The 27,252-nt window shown below is 38.4% G+C and overlaps 1 protein-coding gene across 1 annotated transcript; it reads left to right on the top strand.

Annotated features, from left to right (window-relative positions):
* The first annotated feature begins 474 nt into the window (after positions 1–474).
* Positions 475–22,095, top strand: LOC119797289 (envoplakin-like). Its single transcript, XM_038306306.1, has 22 exons — positions 475–643; positions 4,168–4,267; positions 5,929–6,083; positions 6,186–6,309; positions 8,299–8,430; positions 8,513–8,554; positions 8,643–8,804; positions 8,895–9,002; positions 9,080–9,175; positions 9,267–9,377; positions 11,103–11,249; positions 11,331–11,485; positions 11,573–11,670; positions 11,764–11,936; positions 13,720–13,898; positions 13,993–14,131; positions 14,227–14,420; positions 14,517–14,667; positions 14,773–14,856; positions 17,920–18,072; positions 18,175–18,267; positions 18,366–22,095. Exons 1-22 carry the CDS (start codon positions 603–605, stop codon positions 21,837–21,839), a joined length of 6,111 nt encoding a protein of 2,036 aa, XP_038162234.1. The 5' UTR covers positions 475–602; the 3' UTR covers positions 21,840–22,095.
* The last annotated feature ends 5,157 nt before the right edge of the window (positions 22,096–27,252 follow it).

Here is a 27,252-nt window from a genome sequence, read left to right as displayed (position 1 = left end):
GCAGCTCCAAATAAGCGTCTGAAAATCCCTGATTTGGGACTTTTTATTTCAGCTGACTTGCCTTTTTAAGAAAATCTAAAATACAGATTAACTCCACGATAACTGTGATTAAAAATTAAAACACTACTGTGGATAATAAACGTTTTCAAAGCAGAGTTATCAATCAAGTTTTAGTTTGGCACACAAAGAAGGATTCCAATTGAACAAAAACTGTTGTAGGCAAAAGAAAGCAAAGCAAAACAGAAATCTCAAATTGCAGCTCCTGTTTCCTGAAGCTTGGTTTCTCAGAACTTGATTACTGGATTAAATGTGTGGCAGGGAAAAACTCCTGGAATAAAAATAAGGCAGCGGAAGCTGGCAGGAGAGTGGAACAGGTCGACCCGGTCTGCAGCGCTCAGTATGGATGACACACCTACACCTGTTGGCCTGGGAGGAGCACAGACAGGTGGACGCTTCTTAACTGAGTGGGGTGGGAGGGGGAGTGAGTGGAAGTAGAGAATACAACACATTAGTGAGAGGAAGAAGAGGAGAAGAGAGTGGGGTGCTGGAAGAACCATAGCAGGACTCAGATTACAGTAACACGTCCCTGACGGCCTCCCGAGATGTCGAAGAAAAACGAACTCAGCTCTGTGAAGCTCAGCAAGTGAGTTGAATGTGTGTGTGTGTGTGTCAGGTTTCCTGGGTGTGTGTGTGTGTGTTTGTTCCTTATTTAGTCTTCTATCTTCACAGCTGCTCTTGTATCGGTTTTACTCATGCAGAGGAATGCTTTTCCCTAAATCTCTCAATGTATTGTTGGTTCATTGATGACTGAGGAGGCCTGTTGAATATTAACAGACAATCAAAGTCTAGCAGGATAGACTGCATGTCTATAAAAGTGATTGAAAAGCAAAAAGAGTCAGAGGACATTTTGAAGGCTCAACTTTCCTCTTTCATTGATTCCTTTTCTTAACCTCTTTGCCAAAGAGGTCAATCATCAGCCTGCAGTTACCTATATGGGCGACTCAAAACTACAACCCAGCCAACATGGAAGCCTGGGCTCCAAAAACATGTCAAGCCTTTGCTTTATGTATTAAAAAATACTCATGAAGATAGAATTAATTGTTAAAGTAAGTTTGAACTGGGTCATAGATGGTTATTGAGAAAAGCAGTTTTACTTGTCAAACACTGATTCTGTCTCCTAATTCGAAATCCTTTTCAAAAACTACAGATTTTTTTTTTTAACCATTGTGAGTTTTTATTATCTCTGTGAGAATCAAATAGCCTGGATAGACTAAGTCAGACAGGCTAGGGTTTCCAGTTCTAATAGAAAAGTCTGTTTTAGTTTCTTTATCAAAGAAAGACAGATCTTGTTAGATAAATTCTTGATACTTTTAAATCGACAACATATTATAGGTATAAACATTTTTGTTTTAATGTATTTAAATTTTGAGGTAAAAAAAAAATAAAATTTTTTTGAGTTATTAAGCATTTCTGTGCCAATTATAATGCATTTTCTCCACTGCATGAGTATAATTATAAGCATCTATCATTTTTTGTCGTGACACTTGGTGTTACAGGGTAAGACAGTGTGTAACGTTTGACCTAAGTTTAGCTAAATTTGAAATAAATGATTTTTTCTAGTTGCTGCTCTCAGAAATGATCCTATATAATTTAATAGGGTCAAAACTGTTGCAGAGTAATTGATTTTACCACACAGAGCTCCGCTTTACGGCAGTCTGAGCTCCTCTTAAACACGAGAGCTAGCTACGCTAAAAGTTGTTCGCCAAATAAAACTTATGACACCTGATCAGACACATTTATGGTTCTCAGATGTCAGATTTAATCTTAGCTTTAAGAATTACTTCATGACTTAATATCCAACTGTTTCACTTTGTGACAATGCAGAGCTGCCAGTTGCTATGGCTTCCAGGGCCTCTAATCCTGGAAGTTACTGGTCGAGCGCCCCTAGTGGCTAAAAGTTACATATATTTATTCCAAATGTGATCATAAAATAATTAAAAAAAGCAGTTTTATTGCTTTATAATTTTGTACCTAAAAAGGACCTCCTCTAGAGCGAATTCCACACTATTTTCTAAAACACACAAAAATAATGAAAGTGCTTTTAATTATATATTTTTTCTATTAAGGATGTATTACCTCTTAATAACAAAACAACAAACTGATCTTTAAAACGTTTAATTTTTTTTGGAGCTTAAGAAGAGAGATGTTAAAGTTAAAAAGCAAAAATATTTCAATTTAGATCAATAAATTGTAGAAAATTATTAAAAATCCAAGAGTTTTGAATATTTATTTTTTATTCCATTAACCATAATGTTATCCTTCTCCACACCTATTTACCAATTAGGTCGACAATCCAATCAGGGGCTAATTTTGTAATAAATACCTGGCTATTATTGCTTTACAACCACTGAAGGTGACTGGGTGGGATTCACCTTTTGCAGCCATTTTTTCTCTCAGCTTGTCACTAATTGCTGCCTCCTTAGAGCAACGTCAGCTCTGCTGTGAGCAGGTGAAGCCTGTATCTCTGCTTGCTGTCACCTGTGAGGTGGGAGGGAGGGGGCACATACTTCTGAACATGATTAGCGTTTCATTATGGGGTGTGGTGCACAGGAGTGGCACTGCAAAGTCTCCTGTTTGTCCTCAACCACACGCTGACATTGATAGGATGAGTGATGCAGCGTTGGCTCGTTAGGCAGTCCTAATTACAGCAATTTTTCAGCGTCGTAAAAAGAAAAAAAGCTTATAAGGAACAAAGTCAGTGAAAGGCAAAAATTCTGATTTTAGTTGCCTTTATTTCCTATGGTGTTAAAATAAATCCATACTGTAGGGAATTATTGCAATTAATACAATATTAGAGGGCCAAAATGTGTTTAAATTAATTGTACATGTCATATCTATCCACAAACCGTAAATATTATGAAGAAAATGGTCCTTAGTTTGATAAAGACGGGTAAATATGAGCAAAAGTTACTGAGTAACTTCCTTACAGATACAGATACATTCCTGTAGTGGGAGTGATTAGAAGAGCAGAAAACTTTTCTCTGCAGAAACTATTTGTCACCCATTAGTCTTCCTACTACAAACCCACAGTGTGGAAGACAGGTCTACACCTTTCATAAACCTTCAGTCCACCACTAACGCTGCTTGTTTTTCTTGAGGATGAAGGAATGTCTCACTCACTGACATTTAACCAAACCACATTCCTGACCGTTTAACAGGAGGGCATGAAGGGGGACACGCTCCCCTCCAGCCAACAATGTGTCCTCTGGCTCTTAATCCGGGCGGGTCATGATAAATACTTTGCTGTCGTGTCTTCATGAAGAAGGAATCCTAAACCAAACAGACGGAGCCACCAAACAGGTCTGCCTGAGGTTTTTATGAGCAAAGATCCCAGCTGAGCCGAGCTAGCAGGTTTATTTCCTCTCAGTGGATGATGATGATGATGATTGCAAAAGGAGTCACACATACTCATCCCATCTTTTATGTGAAAGAACAACACAATGAAGGTTGATGAACAGGAAGTGAAAGAAAATAAGGTGCAGTTTCCTTATGTTTATAGTAATAACCAGCTAGCAGCGCGATGCATGTTTTGATCAAGCCTCGATGATTCAGTGCCTCATTAAAAGCTACTATTCTGGATCAGCTTTGCAAACCGCTCAGACTCATTCATAGAAAAATATTCCTAAGCAGGTTTCACCGTGAATACAGTTCTGGGCTTTGACTGGATTGTTCGGCACAGTTTGACCTCAGTGTCCCCACAGCATAATGCTGCCACCACCATGCTTAAGTCTGGTGATGCTTAAAGTTTTGCTCCCGTCTGACCAGAGCATCTCCTCCGTACGTTTGCTGCACCGCTTTCGTGGCTGGTGGTGAAACACTGATCCGTTTATACCCAACATGTGGAGCCCTAACTAATTAAGTTTTATTAAAAGGTATAAGAGTAAATGGGGCTTAAAACAGGTTTACACTTTTTAGGTTTGAATTTGAGATAAAAATATGTTTATGTTTCTTTTAAATCAAAGCTTTCCACTACTTTTAGTCGTGTGGCTCATTAAATATGGCTGTGTGTTGCGTTAACCTCATTTGATCAGAAGTTTTCTTATTTTTATAGTTATATGATAGATTTGGGTCCGGGATAAGGATGACTCTATGGGTTCCTCTGTGCAGGCAGGAGGCGGCTGAACTTGCAGAAGTGATCAAGCGCATGCAGAAGAATGCTGACCAAGTGGAGAAGAACATCTTGCAAGCTGAGGAGATGCTGCGTGTGGTGAGAAAACAACCTTCACTGAAGCTTCAAATAGTTCACAGATTACACATATCTCCGAACTTTCTCCCTTCGTTGTGTCTTAAATGCAAAACAAACTGGGGAACCCAAAGTCATTGTTTCTGGGCTTTTGTTATACGATCCAAACCTACTGTTCTGGGATTCTCTGAAAGATAATAATTAACGTTGATATTGAGATGGAACCCGTTACTCTGATCCTGAGACTTTCAAACAATTGAAAAAAATCTGCACCTGAAAGATTGCTCAATTTCTTAAAGTTTGCAGGAAAAACATTCTTCTCTGGTGGATCAAACCTCCAATTATCAGTGGTTGCTGCTAAAATAATTTCCAAAATGATTTCCCTTGAATATCTATCCACCATCATCCATACTGTTCGGATAATTGTCATTGATGATGTGTGAGTTTATTACACCTTAATTTTAGAGCGGTGTCCTTCAGCTAAGAACCAAGTGAAATATTTTGATAATGCTGCAGCCATGGATGTCTACTCATCTGCTAACATGTATGATGCAATGATGTGGCAGACTGGAGGTGAATAAAATGCCCCATTAAGTGTTTATCGGGGCCACTTCCTGAGAGGTGAGCAGCTGCCTTCTGTAAACTCTAAGCAATTTCTCTAATCTGAGTAAGATTACAATTTCTATAAAAATCTGTTGTCATGTCCCATGCACTGCAAGAACGAGTTAGAAATAAATAAATAAAAATTTGAATTAAGTGTATTAAGTGTTTGAGTTCTTATTTTAAATGTAAATTGCCTTGTTCCATTGACAAAGTGTTTCACTTAAGTCCTCAATTCAACAAAAAAATGCGCTTATTTTAAGAAAAAAATACTTATTTACATCTTTTTTTTGCAGCGTGGTTATTTAATACATATAAGTTATGAAGTGTTATTTAAAGAGGTTGTCCCAAATGATCTCTTTTCGGGGAAAAGAACCAGAGAGAGATAAAGCTTCAAGGTGTAGACACAGAGAGGCTATCTTTAACAAACTCTTTATTAAATTGTAAATGTTAGGATTAGGTGTTATTACACCTTGAAGCATCAGTTCTGACATGCAACAGGCAGTGGATATTAAGGTGTAATAAACTCACACATCATCAATGATTACCTCAACAATACTAGCATGGATCAGTTCCACATACTGTGCACTGGAAAAATCATAATCTAGATAAGTCCTTTTTTCTTAAAATAATTGAGTTTGTTCTTGAATTGAGGAGGTAGAAGGGACATTTTGCAAATGGAACAAGACAATTTACACTTAAAATAAATAAACACAATTGCATTGACTTATTTCAAGTGCATATTATCTAATTATCTTATTTTAAGAGTAAAAATACTAATTTACAGACTCAAAATAAAGGTAAATACACTTAATCTAAGAAATTTTTACTTATCTCTCGAACGTTTTTCCAGTGTGGTGCCCATATTTAGATTATATTGGACCGGACGTCTCTCATTCTTTTAAAAGGACTTTATTCTGGATCAGTTTTTTTTTATTTTATTTTTTTGCACCTCCTGTGTAAAATGTGTGTCTTTCAGAGCTGTAGTTTTATTTGCTTTTTTTGGTGTCTGTTCTACAATAGAATAAAAAAGCAAAAAACAAATCCCAGCTTGAAAGAAATGTTTTTCCCCTGCTTCTGTTTAGGACAAGGAACTGGAGGAGAAGAACAAGCGATGCCTTCACCAGCAGGAAAACTCGGCCAACCTGGGTCAGGCCGAGGAGCTGCTCAAGGACCTTTTCCTGGACGTGGGTAAAGCCAAGAAGCTGAAGCACCCGCAGGCCTCTGTGATAGAGACCGAGTACGTTTCATCTGGAAAACTCTGACCTTTAAAAACACTGTATCTCAAACTCTACAGTGGATTAAAAAAAAAACTATTTTGTGATGTTTGCTTCCTCTCTAGCATAAAAAACCTGCATGAACGCTGGGCGAAGAGCTGCGCTCTCTACAGGGATCTTTACGACCAGGTGCAAGACTTGGAGCTGAAGCAGAAGATCGACTGGGGTCCTGTTCTTCAAGAAAAACTGGTCAGTTGAACCTGAGCGTTGCTGCAGCTTCAGGATCAGTCCTGAGTGTTACAGTAAAAATAATAGCGGTCAAACTCCTCTAACCTGATCCACTACTGGTTGCAGTAGAAATTATATTTGTTGATGGAAAATGATTCGCTGGTAGGTGTTGGAGAGGATTAGAGAAACCAGCTGATCCAACAATTATCACCTTTATGCTGCTGACGTTTAGGAGAGGGAAGCTGAATCTGACTCAGTCTGAGGCATCACATAACAGGGATCATGAAGGTATCAGAATAATTAAATATTTCAGGCTGAGCTGTTAATGCCTTTTAAATGACTCCAAACTCACCAATAAGGGAGCAGCGACTTGGTTCTAGAAGAACTGGAGCAGCCAGCCCAGTTTCTGCGCCTTAACTGAAAGCGCAGTCCTCCTGAGACTGAACCGTCACAGCTTCCAGGAGTTGCTCCATTACAAACTGATTAAAAAATAAGAAATGATTTGCTAAAATGGATGTTTTTCCTTAATTTGAGCAGATAAATCAGTTCATCTGCAAAAGGAGCGAATATCTTTGCTCTTAAGACAAGATAATTGAATATTATGCGCTTGAAATTAGATGATCGTTTTTTTTTCTTGTTAAAAAATGAATTTCATGGGCAAATTGTCCAAGAGAAAATTTGTTTATTTAAAGAAAAAATATATACCAACTCTTCAGCTAAGTAAAGCAGTTTGATATTAAATCAGTGGCTCACTTATAAGCTCCTTCTTGAACATCATATCAGCTATTAGATTTTTTTAATAATTCTTTCATCCTTACTATACATCAAGTAATGAAAGCTAATTTAAGAAGATTGTCTGCAAATTTCAATGTTGAATAAAACCTTCAAGGTTGGATTTACTTCTACACACTGCAAAAAACTATCTAAAAATACGTAGGAATTTCTTAAAATAAGTGTATTCAACCTTAATTTGAGTGAGTATATAAGGTGATCTGCAAATGGAAGGAATATTATGACCTAGAATAACTTTATTGTAATTTTGTACACACAGGGTGTATATAAAACTAAGTTTTGTTTTTTACAGCTCTCAAGACATTTCCCTTTCTTATTTTAAGTATTATTATACTTAAAGTCTTAGGGAAATCATATTTAAATGTCAAATCATTCTGGCTTAATTATGTATGCACATAAATGTACTCTTTATCAGACCATATTGTCCCAAAATTTTGAAAATTTCTATAAAAAAAAAAAAAAAATCCAGTCTTAAAATCTGTGTTTTTTCCCCCGTTATCTTATGTAGGCCAGTTAGTTACACATCAGCTTGTATATCTAAATTCGGCCAATCATATATCAACGGTCATCTGTCAATCAAATTTTTCCGGTCATAGAATCTTGATTGATAATATACGCAACTTTTGAAAAAAGAAATAAGAATAATTTCCTTTCCCATTAAGTCCCGTCCCAGTGTTCAGATGGACGTCTGTGTCTTCAGCAGGCGTAGAGCTAACAGAACTGGCAGCGTTGTGAGGCAAGGGCTCAAACATGTACGGCTGTAAGCCTTCTACACCAAACCAAGCTTCTGCCGCCCTGGCGTCCTCTTCCACAACATCTTCGTCCCGCTTTCCTCCTCTAAATAAAAAAATGTATGATGGAGGAGACTCATCCACGACCTCCGACACTAGACTCTCCTCCTCTTGCATGTTTCCGCTGTCCATAGCGTTCCTTGACAGTGTCGTTTCTAAGTCACCAATGTAGTCCTACTTGGTCCTAATATAATTTCCCATTGGGAACCTACAAGCACCAAGTTGCTAACTGGTAACTATTGCAATCTTTTTCTTGTTTCAAAAGTAAATTGCTTTATTTCATTAGCAAATAGTCTCAGTTATCTGCTTAATTCAAGGGAAAAGAATAAAATAAAATAAAATAAAATGGACTTTCTTAGATTGACATTTTTCTGCAGTGCAAAGAGATGAATATAGGTTTGACCTCTGAAGGCTCTGTGGTTTGTAGGACCATATCATGGGAGAGGAGTACGGCCCCAACCTGTACGACGTAGAGAAGCAGATCGCTGAGCACAACATTCTGCACCAAGAGATTGAGGCCTACAGCAGCCAGCTGCAGCCCGGCTCCACAGCTTCCCCGGTAACGGCACCAAGTGTCACATGAACGCTTCTCACAAAACTCTCAGTCAGAGCTCTAACCAGTCTGTCCTTTATGCTTCCAGGAGGATTACAAAGTCTTCAGAGAGAGATATAACAAACTATTAGTGAGTTTGCTTTTATTTTACAGGACATTTCCTTTAAATCTTCACTAGAAGTTCTTTGGAAACTCTGAATTTTTGTGTGTGTTTGCAGGACAGCTCCAGGCTCAGGCACAAGCACCTGGCCTCTCTGTATGAGTACATGCAGAGCTGCAGCAAAGAGCTGGTCTACCTGTCCGGCCAGCAGGAGAGGATTATCAACAGAGACTGGAGCGATCACATGGCCGACCCCTCAGGGGTACGCGTGGAGTACGAGGTGAGGAGTCGCATGTGGAGCCCACTTCAGCCTGATGTCTGAGTGATAAACTTATGGTTTAGTGAATCTCACATGTGTGTCTATGAACAGAAATTCAAAAGTAATGGACTCTTGGCGCATGAGCAGGAGGTCAACCAACTCGTGGCGGAAGGAAACAATCTCACTGAGGGGGATCACCCCGGCATACCTGCCATACAGGTGCATGTTGCAAAGCAGAGGTTGTTTCTGTGTTTTTAAAAAGCAGGATTTAAAATGTAGCTGTCGTTTTCTGCCAGAATATCTGTGACAGAGTGCATCTGGAGTGGCAATCCTTCCTCAACCTCTGCATAGCGCAGGAAGTTCACCTGGAGAACGTCGACAACTACAAGAAGGTAGAGGGAATGATACAGCCTTTCAGTCAGGCAGGAGATGCGTTTCTGGATGATGTCATTAATGGAGGGTTTGTTTGACTGTTTGATGTAGTTCCAGCTGGATGCGGAGACGCTGTCCGAGTCTCTGCAGAGACTCAAATCCAACTTGGATCCAAAGTCCTTCAACAACAAGAAGAACCCGGAGATCCTGCTGGCGCTGGAGGTAAACAAGCTTTTTGGTCAGTTATTCTAACTCTGCAGTCATTTCAGCAGGAGGGACTTCTACCAGCTATTGAAAAAGTAAACATTTCTTAAATTAATTATATTTACCCTAAACTTGAGTAGGTAAATGAGATAGTTTGCCAATTCAATGTGTATTTTTACTCTTAAAATAAGAGAATTAGATAATATGCACTTGAAATAAGACAATGCAATTGTGTTTACTTATTTTAAGTGTAAATTGTCTTGTTCCATTGGCAAAATGTCTCTTTTACCTCCTCAATCCAACAATGAATGCACTTATTTTAGGAAAAAACTACTAACCTTAATTTTTTCCAGTGTTTGTGTACAAAATGACAACAAAAGTTGTCTAAGTGGCGTTATGTAAACATATCACCGCAATGATTGACAATTAGAAGGACCACTTATTTTGATGATCCATTGGGAAAATGTACATCCTCCACTATTCCTTAAAATCCAACATTTTTTCGGCTGGTAAAGTTGCTTTTGAAATGATTCACTAATATCGGTTAAAATTCCCATTTACGTTTTCTTATTGCAACTTTAAATAAGAACTTACCTTCATAGGACTCTATACAAAGTGGAAGCAATAGGACTATGTTTCTACAAATTAGAATCTAAATCAGAAAATTAAAAACAACCCACTGGACTTTGTTTAAAGTTTGAAGACATTTCGTTTCTCATCCAAGAAGCATTTTCAATTCAAAATGTCAGGAATAGCGTTCAGTTCCAGGTTTTATACAGAAAAAATAAAAGTACAGTACGTATAAAACATCCTTCCTGACATTTTGAATTGAAAAAGCTTCCTGGATGGAAAGCAAAACTTCTTCAAAGTTGGAAACAAAGTCCAGTGGATTGTTTTTAATTTTCTTTTTTGGAATGACTCTGACCTGGATGACTCAGAATCTTCACCTGCCAATCTAAAGCAGATTATGAGTTTATGTTGTACCGCTTTTTAATCTGTTGCCCCTTAATAAAATCCAACATCTTTATGCTAAGAAAGATGTGGCGAAATTCAAGTCATGGTTAGGTTATAAAATATGTATCTAGCTTTAAACGTGTTGCAGAGCGATCTAAGCTGACAGATCGGGCAAGGAGAGCGTAAACCAGAGAGGTTTATTGTTCTCTGCTCAGGTGAGCAAAATGAAATGTTATGACATTATGTAAAATACTATCAGTACCTGACAGAAAGCTGACTCTCCACACCTGCATGATGTTAACCTCCCAGCTGGAGAGTGACTCATTTTTTCTATTTAATCCCATTCTAATCTAGTCACATGCTCTGATGGGCTGGTCATAGAACGAACCTAAAGGAAACCGAGACTGAACACTGATCCACACCCTTCTTTTTGTTTGGACGTCATTTTGCTTCATCACATACAGTGAAATCCCTAAAATATACAGTGCAGTTTGTGGTTGCAGTTTGCACCTTTCAAAGCTCTGGACTCATATACTGAGATAAAGAAGTGAAAGAAACAGAAAAGTAATCTGTGAGACGTGACTGTGTCCAGTTTAGCAACATTAAGACCCACTAGTTAGGTCCCCTCCTGGTTGAATTTTTTAGTGTTTTCCATCTTCTTTGGACAACTTTCAATATATTTTTAAGGCTGATTTACTTTTTTTAATGACACCATAAAGATTGCACCCTTCATGTAATCTGAAATCTGTTGGTATGTAAGACTTAATTACTGTTTTATGGAACTTAAAGGGAGACGAACCATCGGTGAAAAGGAACGAGCAGCGCCTGGAAGCCCTCAGGGAGCTCAGCAGCAACATTGCTCCTCTAAAACTGCGCAGAATCCCGCCCACCAAGCCCACCACGGTGGTGTCTCTCTGCGACTGGGCAGAGGAACGGGTAAGACGGCACTCATTTAACGGCGAGCTGTCTGAATCAAACAAGAGGAGGTGAAGTGCAGCCATGTTTGTTTTAACATAGGGGGTAGTGGAGCGCGGTCAGACGCTGATCCTGAAGTCCAACTCGGACAATAAGTACTGGGAGCTTGAGGACAGAGAGGGAAGGACCATGAGCCTCCCAGGGGCATGTTTTGAGATTCCACCCCCTGACCCAGAAGCCTTGGAGAGGATAAAAAGGTGGCCAAGAAAAACTCTCTTTATTCATCTTTTAATTTAATATTTTACTGTCTGAACCCTGAAATGTGACCGGGTTTCCTCCTCTAGACTCAACAGAGAACTGGTAGATCTGAAGAAGCGTCGATCTGCTCTGATGGACTCGCTGAAAACCCCCACAGCAGAGGTGATCCGTCCCCAGAAGGCTGGTAAGAGGAGAACATCTCTTCATATACAAGAGGAATAAAATCTACAGATTGGAAACGATCAAAATAAATACTCTGGCCTTTTCTACCCAACAGCTGTTATTGAAAGTGCACCTGAGGATCCAAAAGTCCCAGAGCTGATTGGTGACATCGATAAGATCAACAAAGCTCTGCTGACGCACGAGAAGGAAACCCTGAACAGACTGAGGACCCCTCTGGACTCCAGCGCCCCCATGAAGGACTTGGAAAAAAGGCAGCAAGAGAATGAGGTGAAGATTAAAAACATCCATCTGTCTGTCTGTCCATCTGTCTGTCTATCCGTCCATCTGTCTGTCTGTCAATCTGTCTGTCTCTCTCTCTCTGTCCATCTTTCTCTCTATCACTCTGTCCATCTGTCTGTCTCTATGTCTTTCCGTCTGTCAATCTGTCTCTCTGTCTGTCTGCTGTCTGTCTGTCTTTCCATTGGTCTCTATCTGTCCGTCTGTCTCTCTGTTCGTCTATCTGTCTGTCTGTCTGTCCATCTGTCTGTCTCTATGTCTTTCCGTCTGTCAATCTGTCTCTCTGTCTGTCTGCTGTCTGTCTGTCTTTCCATTGGTCTCTATCTGTCCGTCTGTCTCTCTGTTCGTCTATCTGTCTGTCTGTCTGTCCATCTGTCTGTCTCTATGTCTTTCCATCCATTCATCCGTCTGTCTCTTTATTTGTCTGTCTGTCTGTCTGTTCATCCGTCTGAACATACAGGTTTAAAGTAACAGTTTTTATTAGCAGCATTTACCTGAAGGCAAACAGAAAGGGTAATGATCATTATGGGGAAGAAGTATGATTAGATAAGCTCTACTTCTTCAGACATATTCACTAATTAACGTTTTATATTTAGTCTTATTAGCAAGAAAATGCTTGACTTGTATTTAAGTCACATGATTCTACCGAAATGTATTATAATATAGTATATCTACATATATGTCATTATTAACTTAGGTTTGGCTGGGCTGGCTGAAATAAATAAATAAATAAATAAATAAATAAATAAATAAATAAATAAATAAATAAATAAATAAATAAATAAGGTGGTACAATGAAGAACTGAGAAATAAAAAAGTGACGTTTTAAATGATTCCATTTATTACTGAGGAGAGAAAATACAAACTAAGTTGGGAGAATATGAAAGTTGACCTCCTTGTTAGATTATGAATTAGCTGTTATTCGCCTCATTATCAGTTATATTTCTGTAGGCTAACCACCCAGCTTTATTACCACCAAACCATTCAAGTTCAAGGAAACATTTGATAAGAAAATCCCAGATAACATGATGTTGACTCAAATATTTTTAAAACATGTTAAGGGAAAACCAAACGCAGCTGAGAGATAAAGTTATTTCTAAGGTTTCGGAATCAAAGGAACGACATTAAAAGCTGTCATCCACCAATAGAGACCTTATGGAATTGGGGGAACTTCCCAGGAGTTGTCAGGTCTATAAAAACTATTCCAAGAGGGCAGAGATAAACCCAGAACAAACTGCTAAATCCTCAAAGGCCTCACTTACTCAGCTAACCTCATCCAACCCAAGAAATTAAGCAAACATTTACTTGAGAGCTCCAACATGAAAGTCCCTGCTGATAAAATGTATTTATCCTTGAGTTTTTGTAAACTATTTTGCGGAATGACAAGACAAAAACTGACCTTTTATATCTGGCATGAAACTAACAAAGCATACCAGAAAGAAAACTAATATGGTGGGATGGTCTGAAGTTACTTTGCTGCTTCATGATTGCATAATGGAACCAGGTTTTCTGTTATAAAAAGCTACTTGACGGGTTTTTATCAAAGTCTGGAATCAAATCTGGTATTTTAATCGCAACATGATAACAGAAACTAAAGGAATGGGCCAACTTTCCGCAGGTTGGTTATTAGAGCTTTTTTTCTCTTCCTAACAAAAGTTTTATATTTACTGAGGTAATCTTTGATTCTCAGATCTGTTACATGATCTGAAACATTTAATTGTGGGAAAAAGGTAGAGCTGTATGATTGAATCAAATGTTTGTCCTTTTCCTGCAGAAATCTGCCCTGAATCTCAGAAAGCTGGAGTCTGAAAAAGCTGCCGTCCAAAGAGAGGCGGATCCGATTCTGGCCAAGAAACCTGTGGGTCCAAAGGCCGCCATGCTGCCGCTGAAACTCAGCGCCGCGGAAAACAAGATCCACGACCTCAATACGCTTATTGATCTCTACAACAAGAAGTACAAATGTTTTTATTCAAAACCAAAGATACAGAGGTGTTAGTAAAATGCTCCTCTTGCTTAACTTTTCTCTGATTTGCCTCCTAATCACCAGAGCCACCGCCTCAATGTTCCTGGAGAAACAGCTGGAAAAGACTGATGTCACAGTTTCCTGGTTTGAGCAGCATCTAACTAAAGACGGCGTCATTCCGGATCAACCTGATGTCCTTCAGAGTCGCACCAAGAAGCTGCAGGTATCACATTTAGTCAAACAGCAAAACTCAGGAAGATCCAGGATATTCGATTCTTACAGTTTTTCTTTTTTCTCATTTGTGTTTCTGTGGAGCAGAATCTGCAGAAGGAGGTTCTCACAAAAAAAGAAGAACTGACCAAGTTAGGCAAAGATCTGGACCTGACGCAGCAAGCCTGCAGCCCCCTGCAGCAGGGCTTCAACGAGTACTGCCCCGACATCCGCCGCCAGGAGAGTCAGGTGAAAGTCCTGAAGAACCGGTACACAAACGTCAACAATCAGCTCGAGGAAAGGTGAGGAGGAGAAAAGAAAACGTTCTTCACTAAAGATTTCACCTCCATATAAGCAGCTTTTTTTCATATAAACTGTATTTTCTTACATTGCACCAGGTTGGCTCTCCTTAAACAAGCATCTAACAAAAATCAAGAGTTTAACACGGTTGGTCAGTCCCTGGACTTTTTCTTGCTCAACTTGCCTGATAACACCATCAAACCCACTGATGGCGTCAGGGAGGTAATGGCCAAGGAGAATTCCCAAAAGGTAAATAGTGCTTCCATTCCTACCTCTGTTGTTTTGACATAAACTCAAATCTGTAATCTACAGCTTCAATAATCATCAATGTTTAACCATGTTTCTGTTTTTTAGAGAGTGGTGGATGACATCGAGAAGAAGTCGGAGGATTTAGAACGACTCAAGGGTCTGTCCAAAGATCTGCAGAGTGTTTTAAATGTGAGTGATGGAGGCTGTAGAATCCAGAGTTCTACCTAATCTGGAGGACTTTGCTTTGGTGTGTCATCACCTTTTAACTTTTCCCATATTTTATGAAAAGATTGATAATTATATTTATGAAAATATGGTTTCTTCAGAATATATAACAAACTGACACAGACACACTGAACCCAATGAGGCAAAAATAACAAGCGCAACATCAGGATTTTCCTAATAAATCACTGAGAACAGATTTTCATGAAGCTCTTACATTTAAATGGATAATAAGTTCTTTTTATTATCCACTTTATTTTAACTGAGCATTTATTTTTGTTTAAATCTTTAATTACATTGAACATTCCTATATAAGATACACATAACTTTCCCTTCTCCGCCATAATAAACAAGAACAAATTCTACAAAGGGCATTACCTTTATTTGCCATTTTTGATGTTAGTATACTGATATGAATAAATACTGTTTTTTATGTTAGTTTATGATTAATATACTTACAAATAAAGTATCATATTAGGACATTTCACATTAGGATATCAGTGATCTGGTTAAGAAGAGAACTGAAGTGCACTGGAGCAACAAAATCATTGTCCATCGTCGGCCATTCTGTAGCTCTGCTCCTGCATGCTACTATTATAGTTTACCCATAATATTTTTTCCATAACCAAAACTTGCTTTAATTAACTGTTGGCCTTAAATGTGTAGCTCCTGGTTTCCAAAATGAACCCATAACAGTGAAGGTTTCAGGAACTCCACTGTGTATGCGATGCAGGAATGTAAACAGCATGTAGCCTCAATGCACCCTACAGCAGGAAACTGTGATATTTCCATGTGATTGTTTGAGATTTGGATTAACTGAATTATACTTACATATACTTGTTTTAGTAACAAATATTCTAAAATATATTTAGAATTCCCACTACGGGGCAACCTTCTTGTTTTAAATACCCTTTAAATTCCTTGTTTTCCTCTAAAATTCATGTCAGTTTCCCGAAAATTGTCCAACTCTGAGAATTCAGGTAGTTTTGCAACCAAAACCGTGAGCCAAATCAAGGAGAAAAGTAGGTCAGGCTGCTGTCAGTTGGGGCCACTTGAAGCAATGGGCATGCTGAGTTGGAAACATTTGAAGTGCAATTTGAGTAATATTGTTAACAGATCATTCCTGTAGCATCAGGGTAGTACCTGTTTAAATTGCATAAGGGTGATGTGATTGTGCTGTATGTATAAGTTATATTTTTACCTCACCTGCATGCTGAATTCTCGTCATCATTGTATGTTCGCAAACACATGAGAATCCATCTTATCCTGCTCTTACTTCAGCTGGCTGAGACTAACCTGAAATGGGTCGGTCAATCAGGTTGTAGTACTAATGTTTAAAGCAGGATCAGAGGTGGGCAGAGTACCTCAAAATAATAATAATAATAGAACTTTATTGATCTTACATTGGAGAAATTTACCTCTGTATTTAACCCATCCTCTTGAGGAGCAGTGGGCTGCCACTGTGCGGCGCCCGAAATCATACTCATGTCAAAGTAGCACTACTTTATCATAATTTTACTTTTAAGTAGCCATCTGATAAATTACTCTAGTAAGAGTTAAAAAAAAATCTGTCAAAAAAGACAAGCACTGAGTAACTTTTCGTAGTATTTCTTACTTCTAAGTCATGTATTAAGAAATACCTCGACAACAATTATTTGCAATTTCTGGTATTTTAAAGAGTAAATAAAATCATTAAAACTAATAAATGTAATTGAAAATTATCAAATCTAGGCAGAAGAAACACTTTCCCAGTTCAGCTTTTATCTGAATAACAAAGCTGAATAACAAACCAATCCTCACAGTAGATGATGTATACATGCTAGAACCTCCAGGTTTTCATTGAATCCTTACGGTAGGTTTGCCTGGTATAAAGTAAGCTTGTGTACAAACAAACGCTTATTTTAACACAATTGTTAACGATTTTTCTTTATGTGGAGCAATTTTATTTAAAATAAGCTTATTTGTTATTTACTGAAGTTACTCACAGTGAATAGAGTAGCTAAACATGTAACATAAGTAACAGTAATAATATTTTCTAAGGACATTACTCAAGTGAAACTAGAAATGATTGTATAGAAAACAAATTTTGAAAGTATTTTTTGGCAAAAAGGTACTCAAGTAAATGTAACTACTTACTACTCACCTCTGGGTCTAAGATAGATACAGTAGCAGCCATACGAAATGGCCCTTCCCAGTCAAATGCCAGCCCGCTTCCCTGCAGCTCCCAGCAGAATCCCCTCCAACTTCCAGCCACAGGAGAGACCCCCTCCTTCTCCTGGGTGTGCATATTTTTTTTATTCTGACCCCACCCTTTCACTGAATTACAGAGTCTGACCAGAAGATGCAATTCTCTTTAGATCATAAAATCCACAAGTCCTGACAGAAAGAATATTTCAGTACAAATATTGAGGTTTAAAAAGGAATTGTTTGAATTTATTACAAAGATTGTTGTCTAAAAAGGAATTGTAGGGGACCAGCCAAGGAGCCATTAAGGAAAGTGGGACATTTTTGAATGGCTACTACTGTAGCTCTGACGAAGCCAAAAAATTACATGTCCACAACCCAAATGAAATAAACATTACAGCACGATAGGATATGTGTAGCTGCTTGTATTGCATCTGTCTTTTCAGAATCCAAAATTTCCTCTTTGATAGAGGAGCTGCAAGAGTGTTAGAGTTGTAAGTTGTGTTGGTGTCTCGCTGCACCTGCTGCTTCAGACGTCTTGACTTTTTACACTATAAGTCGCTTCAACCAGTCGGCTCAGAAAGTTCTGTTAAATAGCCCTACTCAATGGGAGCAGTCTGCACAAGATCAATATCACTTGCCACGTCTAAAAAATATGTGGTGAAATATGAAATGATGTAGGTGTGCATCAAATTATTAAGCAATGTTGTAGTAGTAAGCCATTAAAACTCCAGAGGCATATGCATAAGTGTTGTGGGGTTGTTATCATCCTGTGTACAGTTTTGTGGGGAGAGGCAGAGATGCACTACCATGTTCTAAATCCTTCTTTCTGATTCCTTTTTATAGCTGTATGAGCTCAAGTCAAAAACTTATCGTGACACTCTCAATGATGATGATGATGACGAGGAGGACGACGAAAATGGCGAAGATGACACCTATAAGGCATCAACTCCAAAGAAACGTCTAACTTCAACTCTGGCTCAAGACGTGCAAAGAACGGTGGGTTTTCAGGCAATTATTAAATAAGAACAAGACAACTTAATATCACCCCTAATTATTTTTGGTTTTGAAACTAATGCATTTTGTTTGCTTCTGGTATAGGAGAAAGACCTGCTGAACCGTTACTCTAAGATCTCAGCTGAAAACAACCAACGCCTCAGTCAACTGGGGACAGCAAAGAACATGATGACAAAGGTAGAAGATCAAGCAAGTTCAATTAACCTCCTTTTTAATGCAAAGGTGTGCTTTTCATTTTCATGCTTTGTTTCTTTTCCCCTTTGGTTCGTCTGCAGAATGAAGATAAAGTGGTCCAGGTGGCTGCCAGTCAGCAGCTGCAGCTTCAGAGCCAGCAGAAAAATCTGGTGGAAACTGATAGTCTGAAAAAGGAATTAGATGAAGAAATCAACAGGCGTATACATGCTGAGAATAACTTGGAAAGCTACCGTAAGAGATTTCTGTCTCTGAAGCACAGGAGAGGAGTGGAGAGGTTGGAGGAGAAGGAGGTAGTGCAGTATTACCGTGACCCAAAAGTGGAAGCGGAGATCCAGTCACTGAAAAGTCGAATTCAAGATGAAGATTTCAAAAGATCGAGAATCCGTTCTGATATAGAACTTATCAATGAGAAGATCATCAACGTAGAACTACAACTGACCAAAGTAGAACCTAAGCTGGTGACCAGAGTGGTCACCGAATATGAGAGAGACCCCAAGCTTGATAAAGAGATGGCTGAGATCAGAGATGAGATGGAGAGGATCCGGATGGAGCTTAAAACAAAAGATACTGAAGCTGTGCACGTAAAAACTGAGATCAATGTTCTGGCTCAGCAGAAACCAAAAATCAGGAAGAAGGTTGTGGAGAAAGAAGTGGTGAGATTGGAAAAAGACCCAGAGAAGCTTAAAGCTGTTCTAACATTCCAGGGTGACATTGCAGAGGAAGAACTACGCTCCAAGTCTCTCAATGATATAATTTTTAGCACCAGGTCCCAGATTAATGAACTGGAGAGGGTCATCCCATCCATTGAACCCAAAATTGTCACCAAAGTTGTGAAACAAGTGCAGCAAGATCCAGAGCTGATAGATGAGGCAAGGAAAATAAGAATGGCTTTAGAAGAGGAGAAGGATGAGAATGTTATCCTGATGAAGGAACTCACTACTCTTCAGCTTCGTTTTGGTGAACTGGAGCTGCTTAAACCCAAAGTGGAGGTCAAAGAGATAGTCAATGAGATCTACAGAGTCGATCCTGACACTGAGATAGAACTGGTGCGTCTGAGGAAGGAGCTGCAGGATTTGAGTCGGAACCGTTCAGATCTTGAGGATGAGATTGACTCAGTGACAACAACCCTAACTAGCCTACGGACCCAGAAACCCAAAGTGGAATACAAGGATGTGACAAAGGAGGTGATCAAAGAAGAGAAGAGCCCAGAGGTTGTAAGGGAATTGCAGAGACTCAACAACCAAGTTTCCCGCCTACAAGTCAACTATGACACCACCTTGGAGCTGCTGAGTCACCTACGTAAGGAAAGAGATGAACTGAAAGCTGAAAAATCCAAAGTGGAGACAAAGCTTGTGTCAAAGGAGGTCATCAAGTATGAGAACGACCCTCTCCTAGAGAAAGAGGCTGACAGGCTTCGAAGGGACGTACGAGACGAGATACATCAACGCCGGAGTATGGAGGAATGTCTCTTTGAGCTGCAGAATCAATATATATCCCTTGAAAGGCAGAGGCCAGAGGAAAAGATTATCACCCAGGAGGTTTTCCGCCTTCAGAAAGACCCCAAGCAGATCCAGGAACATGATAAGTTGAACAGGACCTTGGACGATGAAGTGAAAACACGCAGAAAACTTGAATTAGAGGTCAGACAGCTGAGAGCACTGGTTGAAGAAAAAGAAAGAGACTTGGCTAAGATGGATGAGCGACAGAAGAAGATCCAATCTGAGTCTGAGCTCAGGCAAATAAAGACTCGCATTCTTGAACTGGAGAATGCTCCACCACCCATTGAAGAGAAGATCATCATTGAGGAGGTCCTGAAAGTTGAGAAGGATCCCAAGCTGGAGAAACTCACTGATGATATTCGTTTTGAGATGGAGAAGGAGAGCAACAACATCAGCCGGCTTGAGAGAGAAATCCGCAACCTTAGAGTGAAGTTGGAGATCCTACAGAAGGAGAAGTCTATTGAAAAGGTTGTTTATAGAGAAGTTGTTAGAGTAGAGAAAGACCCAGCAGTTGAAGCTGAGAGGGACCGTCTCAGAGATGCTGTTGCGCAAGAGAGGAATCTAAGGCGAAATCAAGAAGACAACCTCCAGAGCATTAACAACCAAATGAACCATTTGCAGACATCAAGATCCATGACTTCTCAGGAGGAGAGCGCTCTCCTCTCAAGTCGGGATGCTCTGCAAAGGGAGAAGGAAGATCTCCTCAGACAGCTTAAAGCCCTGGATTCTGAAAAACAGTCCACATTCATTGCCTTCCAACAGCAGTCCAGGTTGATGAGCGAGAGGAACCAGATGGCACGCCAGAGAAGTCTTAAAACATCTTCTGAGGTCCAGCGACTTGAGAAAGCAATTCTAAATGAGAAAGATAAAATACACATGAGAGATACTCTCATTGATGAGCTGCGGAATGGAATTAAGTCAGAGGATCATTCGGAAACTCACACCAGGGAGACAAACCTCTCAACAAGGATCACCATCCTTGATCCACAGACTGGCAAAGACCTGTCTCCCTATGATGCCTACGTACAAGGTGTAATCGATCGCAACCACTACCTACAGCTGTCTAAGCTGGAGTGCGACTGGGAGGAAATCACCTCAAGTGGCCCAGATGGAGATACCACAGTTCTTCAAGATCGAAAAAGTGGGAAGCAATATTCTGTCAAGGATGCCTTGAAGGCAGGCCGTCTGACTGAGTACGACGTGAGCCGCTACAAGGGAGGGAAAATGCCTATTTCTGAGTTTGCTCTCCTTGTCACAGGAGAAAAACCACAATCGTATGTTCCACCATTAACACCAAAATCCCCAGGCAAGACCTTCCCATCTTCACCCCTGAAGTCCATGCCTTCACCTTTGAGGTCCTCATTCCCAAGCCTGAGCAGTCAGCACAGCAACGGCAGTTTGAACAACCTTAATACTCCCACAGGAGATGACCATTTCCCAATCTCCGGCATATTTGACACCACCACTGAAAGCCGCATGTCTGTGAGAAGTGCTCTCACTCGGAAACTAATAGATCAAGAAACTGCTATGAAGCTTCTGGAGGCTCAATCAGCCTCTGGCGGGATTGTTGATCTAGCCAAAAGGGACAAACTCTCTGTTCACAAGGCCGTTGAGCATAGCCTAATTGACTCAAACCAAATGCATAAGCTACTGAATGCCCAGAAGGCCTTCACTGGAATTGAGGACCCTGTGACCAAGAAACGTTTGGCAGTTGGACAGGCAGCACGGAAAGGCTACATGACCAATGAGAATGCAAAGAGGTACATGGAAGCGCAGTATCTCACCGGTGGGTTGGTAGATCCCAATAAGGCAGGGCGCCTAACCATCGAAGAGGCGCTTGCAGCAGATCTGATCGACAGCACAATGGCTGATGAGTTAAAAGACGAGGCTTTGCACTCCAAAGAGCTGGAAGACCCCATCACCAAGGAGAAGATAACATACAAGCAGGCAATGGACCGGTGTAAGAAAGACACATCTACTGGCCTCCTACTTCTTCCTGTAGCCTCAACAGATGCTGCGAACACGCCGTCCTACTCCAACTACCGCTTCCGTTAACCAAATTCAAACAAAGATTAGGGTTAGCCACAGCTGATTGTGCTCTGCAAACTGAAACATTTTATATCTTTCAGAGAAACAAAGATGTTTATGCATACATCAAATGAAGAAACATGTATTTGGTGGGAATGTGCTTATGGATTACTCTTTGAAATAGTTCCAGTTTTTCTGTAAAAATGAAAGTTATTTTTGTCATACCATTTGTCATATCCTATACTTTCCTATGCTAGTTCCTATTAAACTCAACTAAATCACATTCCTTGTTTGTCTTTTTAATTATATATTTTTTATAATATGGAAAACAAAATTCGGTTTTAACATATAGGTTGGTATTTATTTCACTTAAGCCATACCTTAGAATTTAATCAGGTAATTTGACAGATCTTATTTGTGTTAAAAAAAGCTACACATTTTTGGTCACTGATTTCTTAAGGGTTAGACATTTTAGGCTGTTACTTATATATGAGTCTCAATCTTAGCACCTCAGTTCATTTTAACATTTCTTAAGAATGCTACACTTCTTTGAACACTGACAACCTGTGGTTGTCATTATAAACACCCTAAGAAAAGCTTCAGGGAGCTGCGGGTTTCTCATTATTGTGGTCTTGTTTTTGATATCAACATACGGGCATTCCCTTCTGTGGTGCATTTCTAGGAACGTCTTGCTCCTTGCAACAGTGACTTGTCCTCTGGAACTATCGATGCTTACCTCAAGGTAAAATTCTTGTACTTGATGTACACAGCTTGTAAACTGAGACGAGTCACAGGCTTGGAAGCAGGATTAAGGGTACTGATTAAATGTGACTCATGCATGTTGTGCATTAAGAATAACAAGGACAAACTAGTAAGTGATGCTTTGGCAATGCAGTGAAATTAGGAGCAATGATAATTGTATTTGACTTCTGCTCATCTACATGCATGAAGGAACACTAGTTACTCATTCCAAAGGGGTGTTACCTGGAAAATAGAATTGATATTACAAAAAAAAAACAGTACTGATCTTATATTGATTTCCATGACTACATTTTGGCAAAAAGATACCACAGAAAGTCAATATATAAAATGGTCTGAAAGTCGTACTCCATGATGTTTGATATTTGTGAGGGATGCATGTCAACAATCCCATCTGGCCCCTCAGAGAAGGTCCATAGTTACTGCGGCTGGTGTGTCTGTCTGCTAGATTACCCGATGACTGCAAGGACTTTGTAGGATTATTGTCCATGAGCCTGTCTGGAGGCTGAAGTGAGCCCTACTGTGAAGGGAAAGAGGTAGCTGTGGCTTTATCTCAAATAATGGCACAGCTTGGCATGTGACGTTTTTTATTTTGTATTTGTGTCTCTCATATTTTTTTTATTACAGCAAAGTAGAAACACAATAAAAGTTAATATTTTTATATTCCTCTTTCTGATTTTACAAACAGATGCACATTGATGATAGTAAAATGATGGATGAATGGCCTAGAGTGCTACAGCGTTCTGCACGCCACACAGATGTACAAATTATTTGCTTATGTGGAATCGTTGCCAGACTGATGCAGATAATAACTGAATGCTCTGTTTGGTTTCTGTTTGCTTGATTACTTTTGTTTTGATTCAAATGCCTAGCTAATGGAACAAAAAGTGAGCAATTGCATTTTGCTCTCCATCAATCACACAAAGGATGGTGACGATAGCTCCAGTAGCAATAATTGGGCCAACACCAGATCTGCTGTTATTGAAAGTGGTGTAATTGGGTAAAACCTACTCTAGATTATTCTTATTTAAATATACATCAGTGTAGTATGTCCTATATGTAAAGAGTTCTATATCTGATGTAAATTAGCATAAAAAAATCAAACTGTTAAAAATTACATGAAGTCTATTTGCTGCTGCTATCAGAAATGGTCAGTACATCTAAAAGTTTTCACAGAATATATCTTGTTTTGACTTTTTCTATGGGGTGATGTTTGTAACGTTAAGCAGTCAAAAATAAGAAGCAATATTTATGATTATTTAGAATGTTTTTAAAGAAAAAAAGTCATTTTTTTCACTGTCATTCATTCATTTACTTTGTTAAATAAATGTTTAGTTTGGAGCAAAATATTTTGTAGGAAATTTAAATACATAGTTTGTTAAATAAATATTTAGCTCCAAACTAAATATTTAGTTTGCAAATGAAATATTTAGTTTTTTAAATAAATATTTAGCTCCAAACTAAACACTTAGTTGTGTACTTATTATTAAGAAATTAAATATTCAGCTAGCACCAAGCCCGTTGAATATTTCACCAGCTTGGTGCGAGGCTGCGAGCTAAATATTTAGCGAATATGCAAATTCCCTTCCCGAAAAGCGGAAGTGAACTACCAAAGTAAAAGCCTGGAAGTCTCTATATACTAACAAACTAAATATTTAGTTTGGAGCTAAATATGCATTTAACAAACTAATTATTTAATTTGCAAACTAGATATTTAATAAGAAAACTAAACATCCATAATCTCATCCATAAACTAAATATTTATTTAACAAAGTACAATTTTTATAAGTTAATGAATGACAAAGTGAAAAAATTACTTGGGGAAAAAAAATAACCCCCTTATTTTTATCTTAAAACCCGCTAAATAACCATAAATATTGCTCCTAATTTTTGACTTCTTAACTTTATAAATGGCGCCACATATTTTTCTCTCTAATCAAAGTAGATGCAACATGCCGTTGAATATGTTAATTTGTCAAGCAAACCTGACTCAATGTCAAAAAGTGATCCAACTCTTTATGTTATGAACTAACCGAGTTCATTATACCTTTTCGAAAGCCTAGCTGAATATCACAAGCCTGATTACTGAAAGATTTGAAAAATCAATAAATTACCTCCTTTCTATCAGTCAGGTTTAGGTGTTGAAGACAATCTAAGGCTTTCAAGCTCCAGCGAAGAACAGTGAACATTCACAGGAAAGGTTTCAGTACCAGGAAAATTACTTTAAAATTACTGACCTGTACGGACTACTTCCGGGAGCTAGCTTTTTTGGCTTTTGATTTAAACATAAATCTAGTCTTTTTGAGTTTTATATTTTCCTTTTGTGTTAACCATATGGAGTATAGTGCATAATCTAAAGAAAGAAAGAACTAAAAAAAAGAAAAAAAAAACATGTTTAATCATTTTAATGAGAAAATTTAAAAAGCATCATATTGTGTCAGGAAAGTCATAAATTACATAATGTATGGCAACCTGGATGAATATCTGCTTCCACATGCACAAATGAGCTGATGGTACAATAAAAAAAAAAAAAAAAAAACATTTTTGGCATTTATTTAATCATATTAAGTTTCTTTAATACAGTTGTTTCATGTTAGCAGGGTATTACATAAAACCATTGTGTTAAAGTAGTTAAATGTGACTAAGCGAGTGACAAAAGCGGATCGGATCGACTCAGACAATGCACTGACCATGAATGCTAAAGTATATAAGTATTTTAAATACATATTATATATATATATATATATATATATATATATATATATATATATATATATATATATATATATATATATATATATATATATAATTGTGTATAAATTTAAAATATTTACATATATTTTGTATATATATGTTTTATATATTTTCTAATTTTATTAGCAAATTCTCCAGAACATCTTTGAAGCATCACTTCTAAATCTTCCTATGGTGAAGTATTCCTATTCTTACCCTGAAAATTATAAAGCTTTGTCCCCCCTGAAGCGTGCAGGTGGTGCAGTGGTTAGTGCACACGACCCATGTACCTAAGTCCTCGACTCGGCCGACCTGGATTTGAATCAGACCTGTGGTCCTTTGCTGCTTGTCTCTCCCCTTCTCTCATACCACCTTTCCTGTCAACCTACTGTCGAAAAAACGAGCCACTTGTGCTGTAAAAAACAAAAAGAAATCCCTTAAAAACAAAAAAAAAATAAAAAATATAACGTTCTTCCCCTGGCTGTACTGGCCATTTCTCCTTCTTTCCATACATCATGAACCATACATGTTCCTGAATCTTTACTTGAATCTTAATCTAATCGCATAAGGTTTGTATTCCTATACCAACCCTGAAAATGATAACATCCTTGTTCCCTGGATGGACATAACTTTTTCTCTTTCTTTCTTCTTTCCTTCAGAGGCCTGGTCCTTTGTCTTTCCCTCAAGCTGTCTTCTGTAATGTAGAATCCAAGCAGGAGCATCAGAGTTTGGATCTGACCAGATGAGCTTTTTAACCTCTTCAACGGTCATGAGGCAAAAACACAAAAAACAAAAGCTGATTTGTAAAATTGAATGGATTCATGAGATGCTGCAACTGTCCCTAAGAGGTGTTGCCAGGAATGGGATTGGTTGCAACAGTTGACTCTTTTTTTAACGAAATGTGTGAAAAACCTGTCCCATGTCATCATATTTAAATGGTATTGACAGTTAGTAGACAGATGTACATTTAACATATAAATAAATGGTTGGTGATGGCCCAATCGTTTGAAAGTAGGTGGGAGAAAAAGAAAAAAAGTGTTGCAACCATCCCCATAATCCCCTATTCATTAAAACAATAAACTGGGAAACTGGGAAAAAATGATAAATCAGTGCTGAAAAATTATCTAAAAAAACAACTTTTTGAACCTAAACAGGGAAAAGTACTCTATAGAAAGGCGATATAAAAGTGGGATTATATGGAAGGGGTTCATGAATAACTTCTGGTATAAAACTAACACAGCGCCGTATAGACAGTCAAACATGATGGTGCTATTATGATGGTATGGAGGGCTGCAACTTCAGAACCTGGATTTCATGCTGTAATTGATGGAAACCCTGAATTTTGTTCTTATGCAGAAAATCCAGGAGGAAAATCAGTTCAAAAGCAGAAAACCAGTGCCTCTGATTGGCTTATATCTTAAATATTACTCTATATTATATATTGGCTTATATATTAATATACTACATATTAGACTTAATCCTGTTGATATTCCATTGGATTACCAGAACAGGCCTTTAATGCTCAAAAGCTCTGCAATTAAGGTAACTATGTCAATTATCCAAAGAAATAGAGCCAATATTGCTACTGATGCTTTACGACAACTTTGATTTAATGGACTTATTTGGACTTTAGCTGTTAATCTAACATAAGCTAGACTATAAATTTGATAATAAAGAAGATAAATGATGGATTGCTTCTGTTTACATCTGTGTTAACACCCCTTTACTCTGATTATCCTAATTAATATATCTCATACAATTGGTCTACTAACCAGTGTGAATAAATCTTAGTAAAACTGTGCTGTTTGGTTAAAGCCTTAGAGATTTATTAGAGAACGGGTTCCTGTTTGTCAGTAGGATTGGGTAGAAGACCCAAATGCAGACGCGTGGCTGGCAGGATCACAGTAAGAAGGAATTTTTTATTTTAAAGCAGGTGTAAAAATGTGAA

The sequence above is a fragment of the Cyprinodon tularosa genome, unplaced genomic scaffold (assembly GCF_016077235.1).
Source record: "Cyprinodon tularosa strain WSP-4 unplaced genomic scaffold, ASM1607723v1 ctg579, whole genome shotgun sequence".
NCBI classification, from domain to species: domain Eukaryota; kingdom Metazoa; phylum Chordata; class Actinopteri; order Cyprinodontiformes; family Cyprinodontidae; genus Cyprinodon; species Cyprinodon tularosa.
The sequence above is the reverse complement of the archived record's forward strand: the minus strand, read 5'-3'. Positions and strand labels throughout refer to the sequence as shown.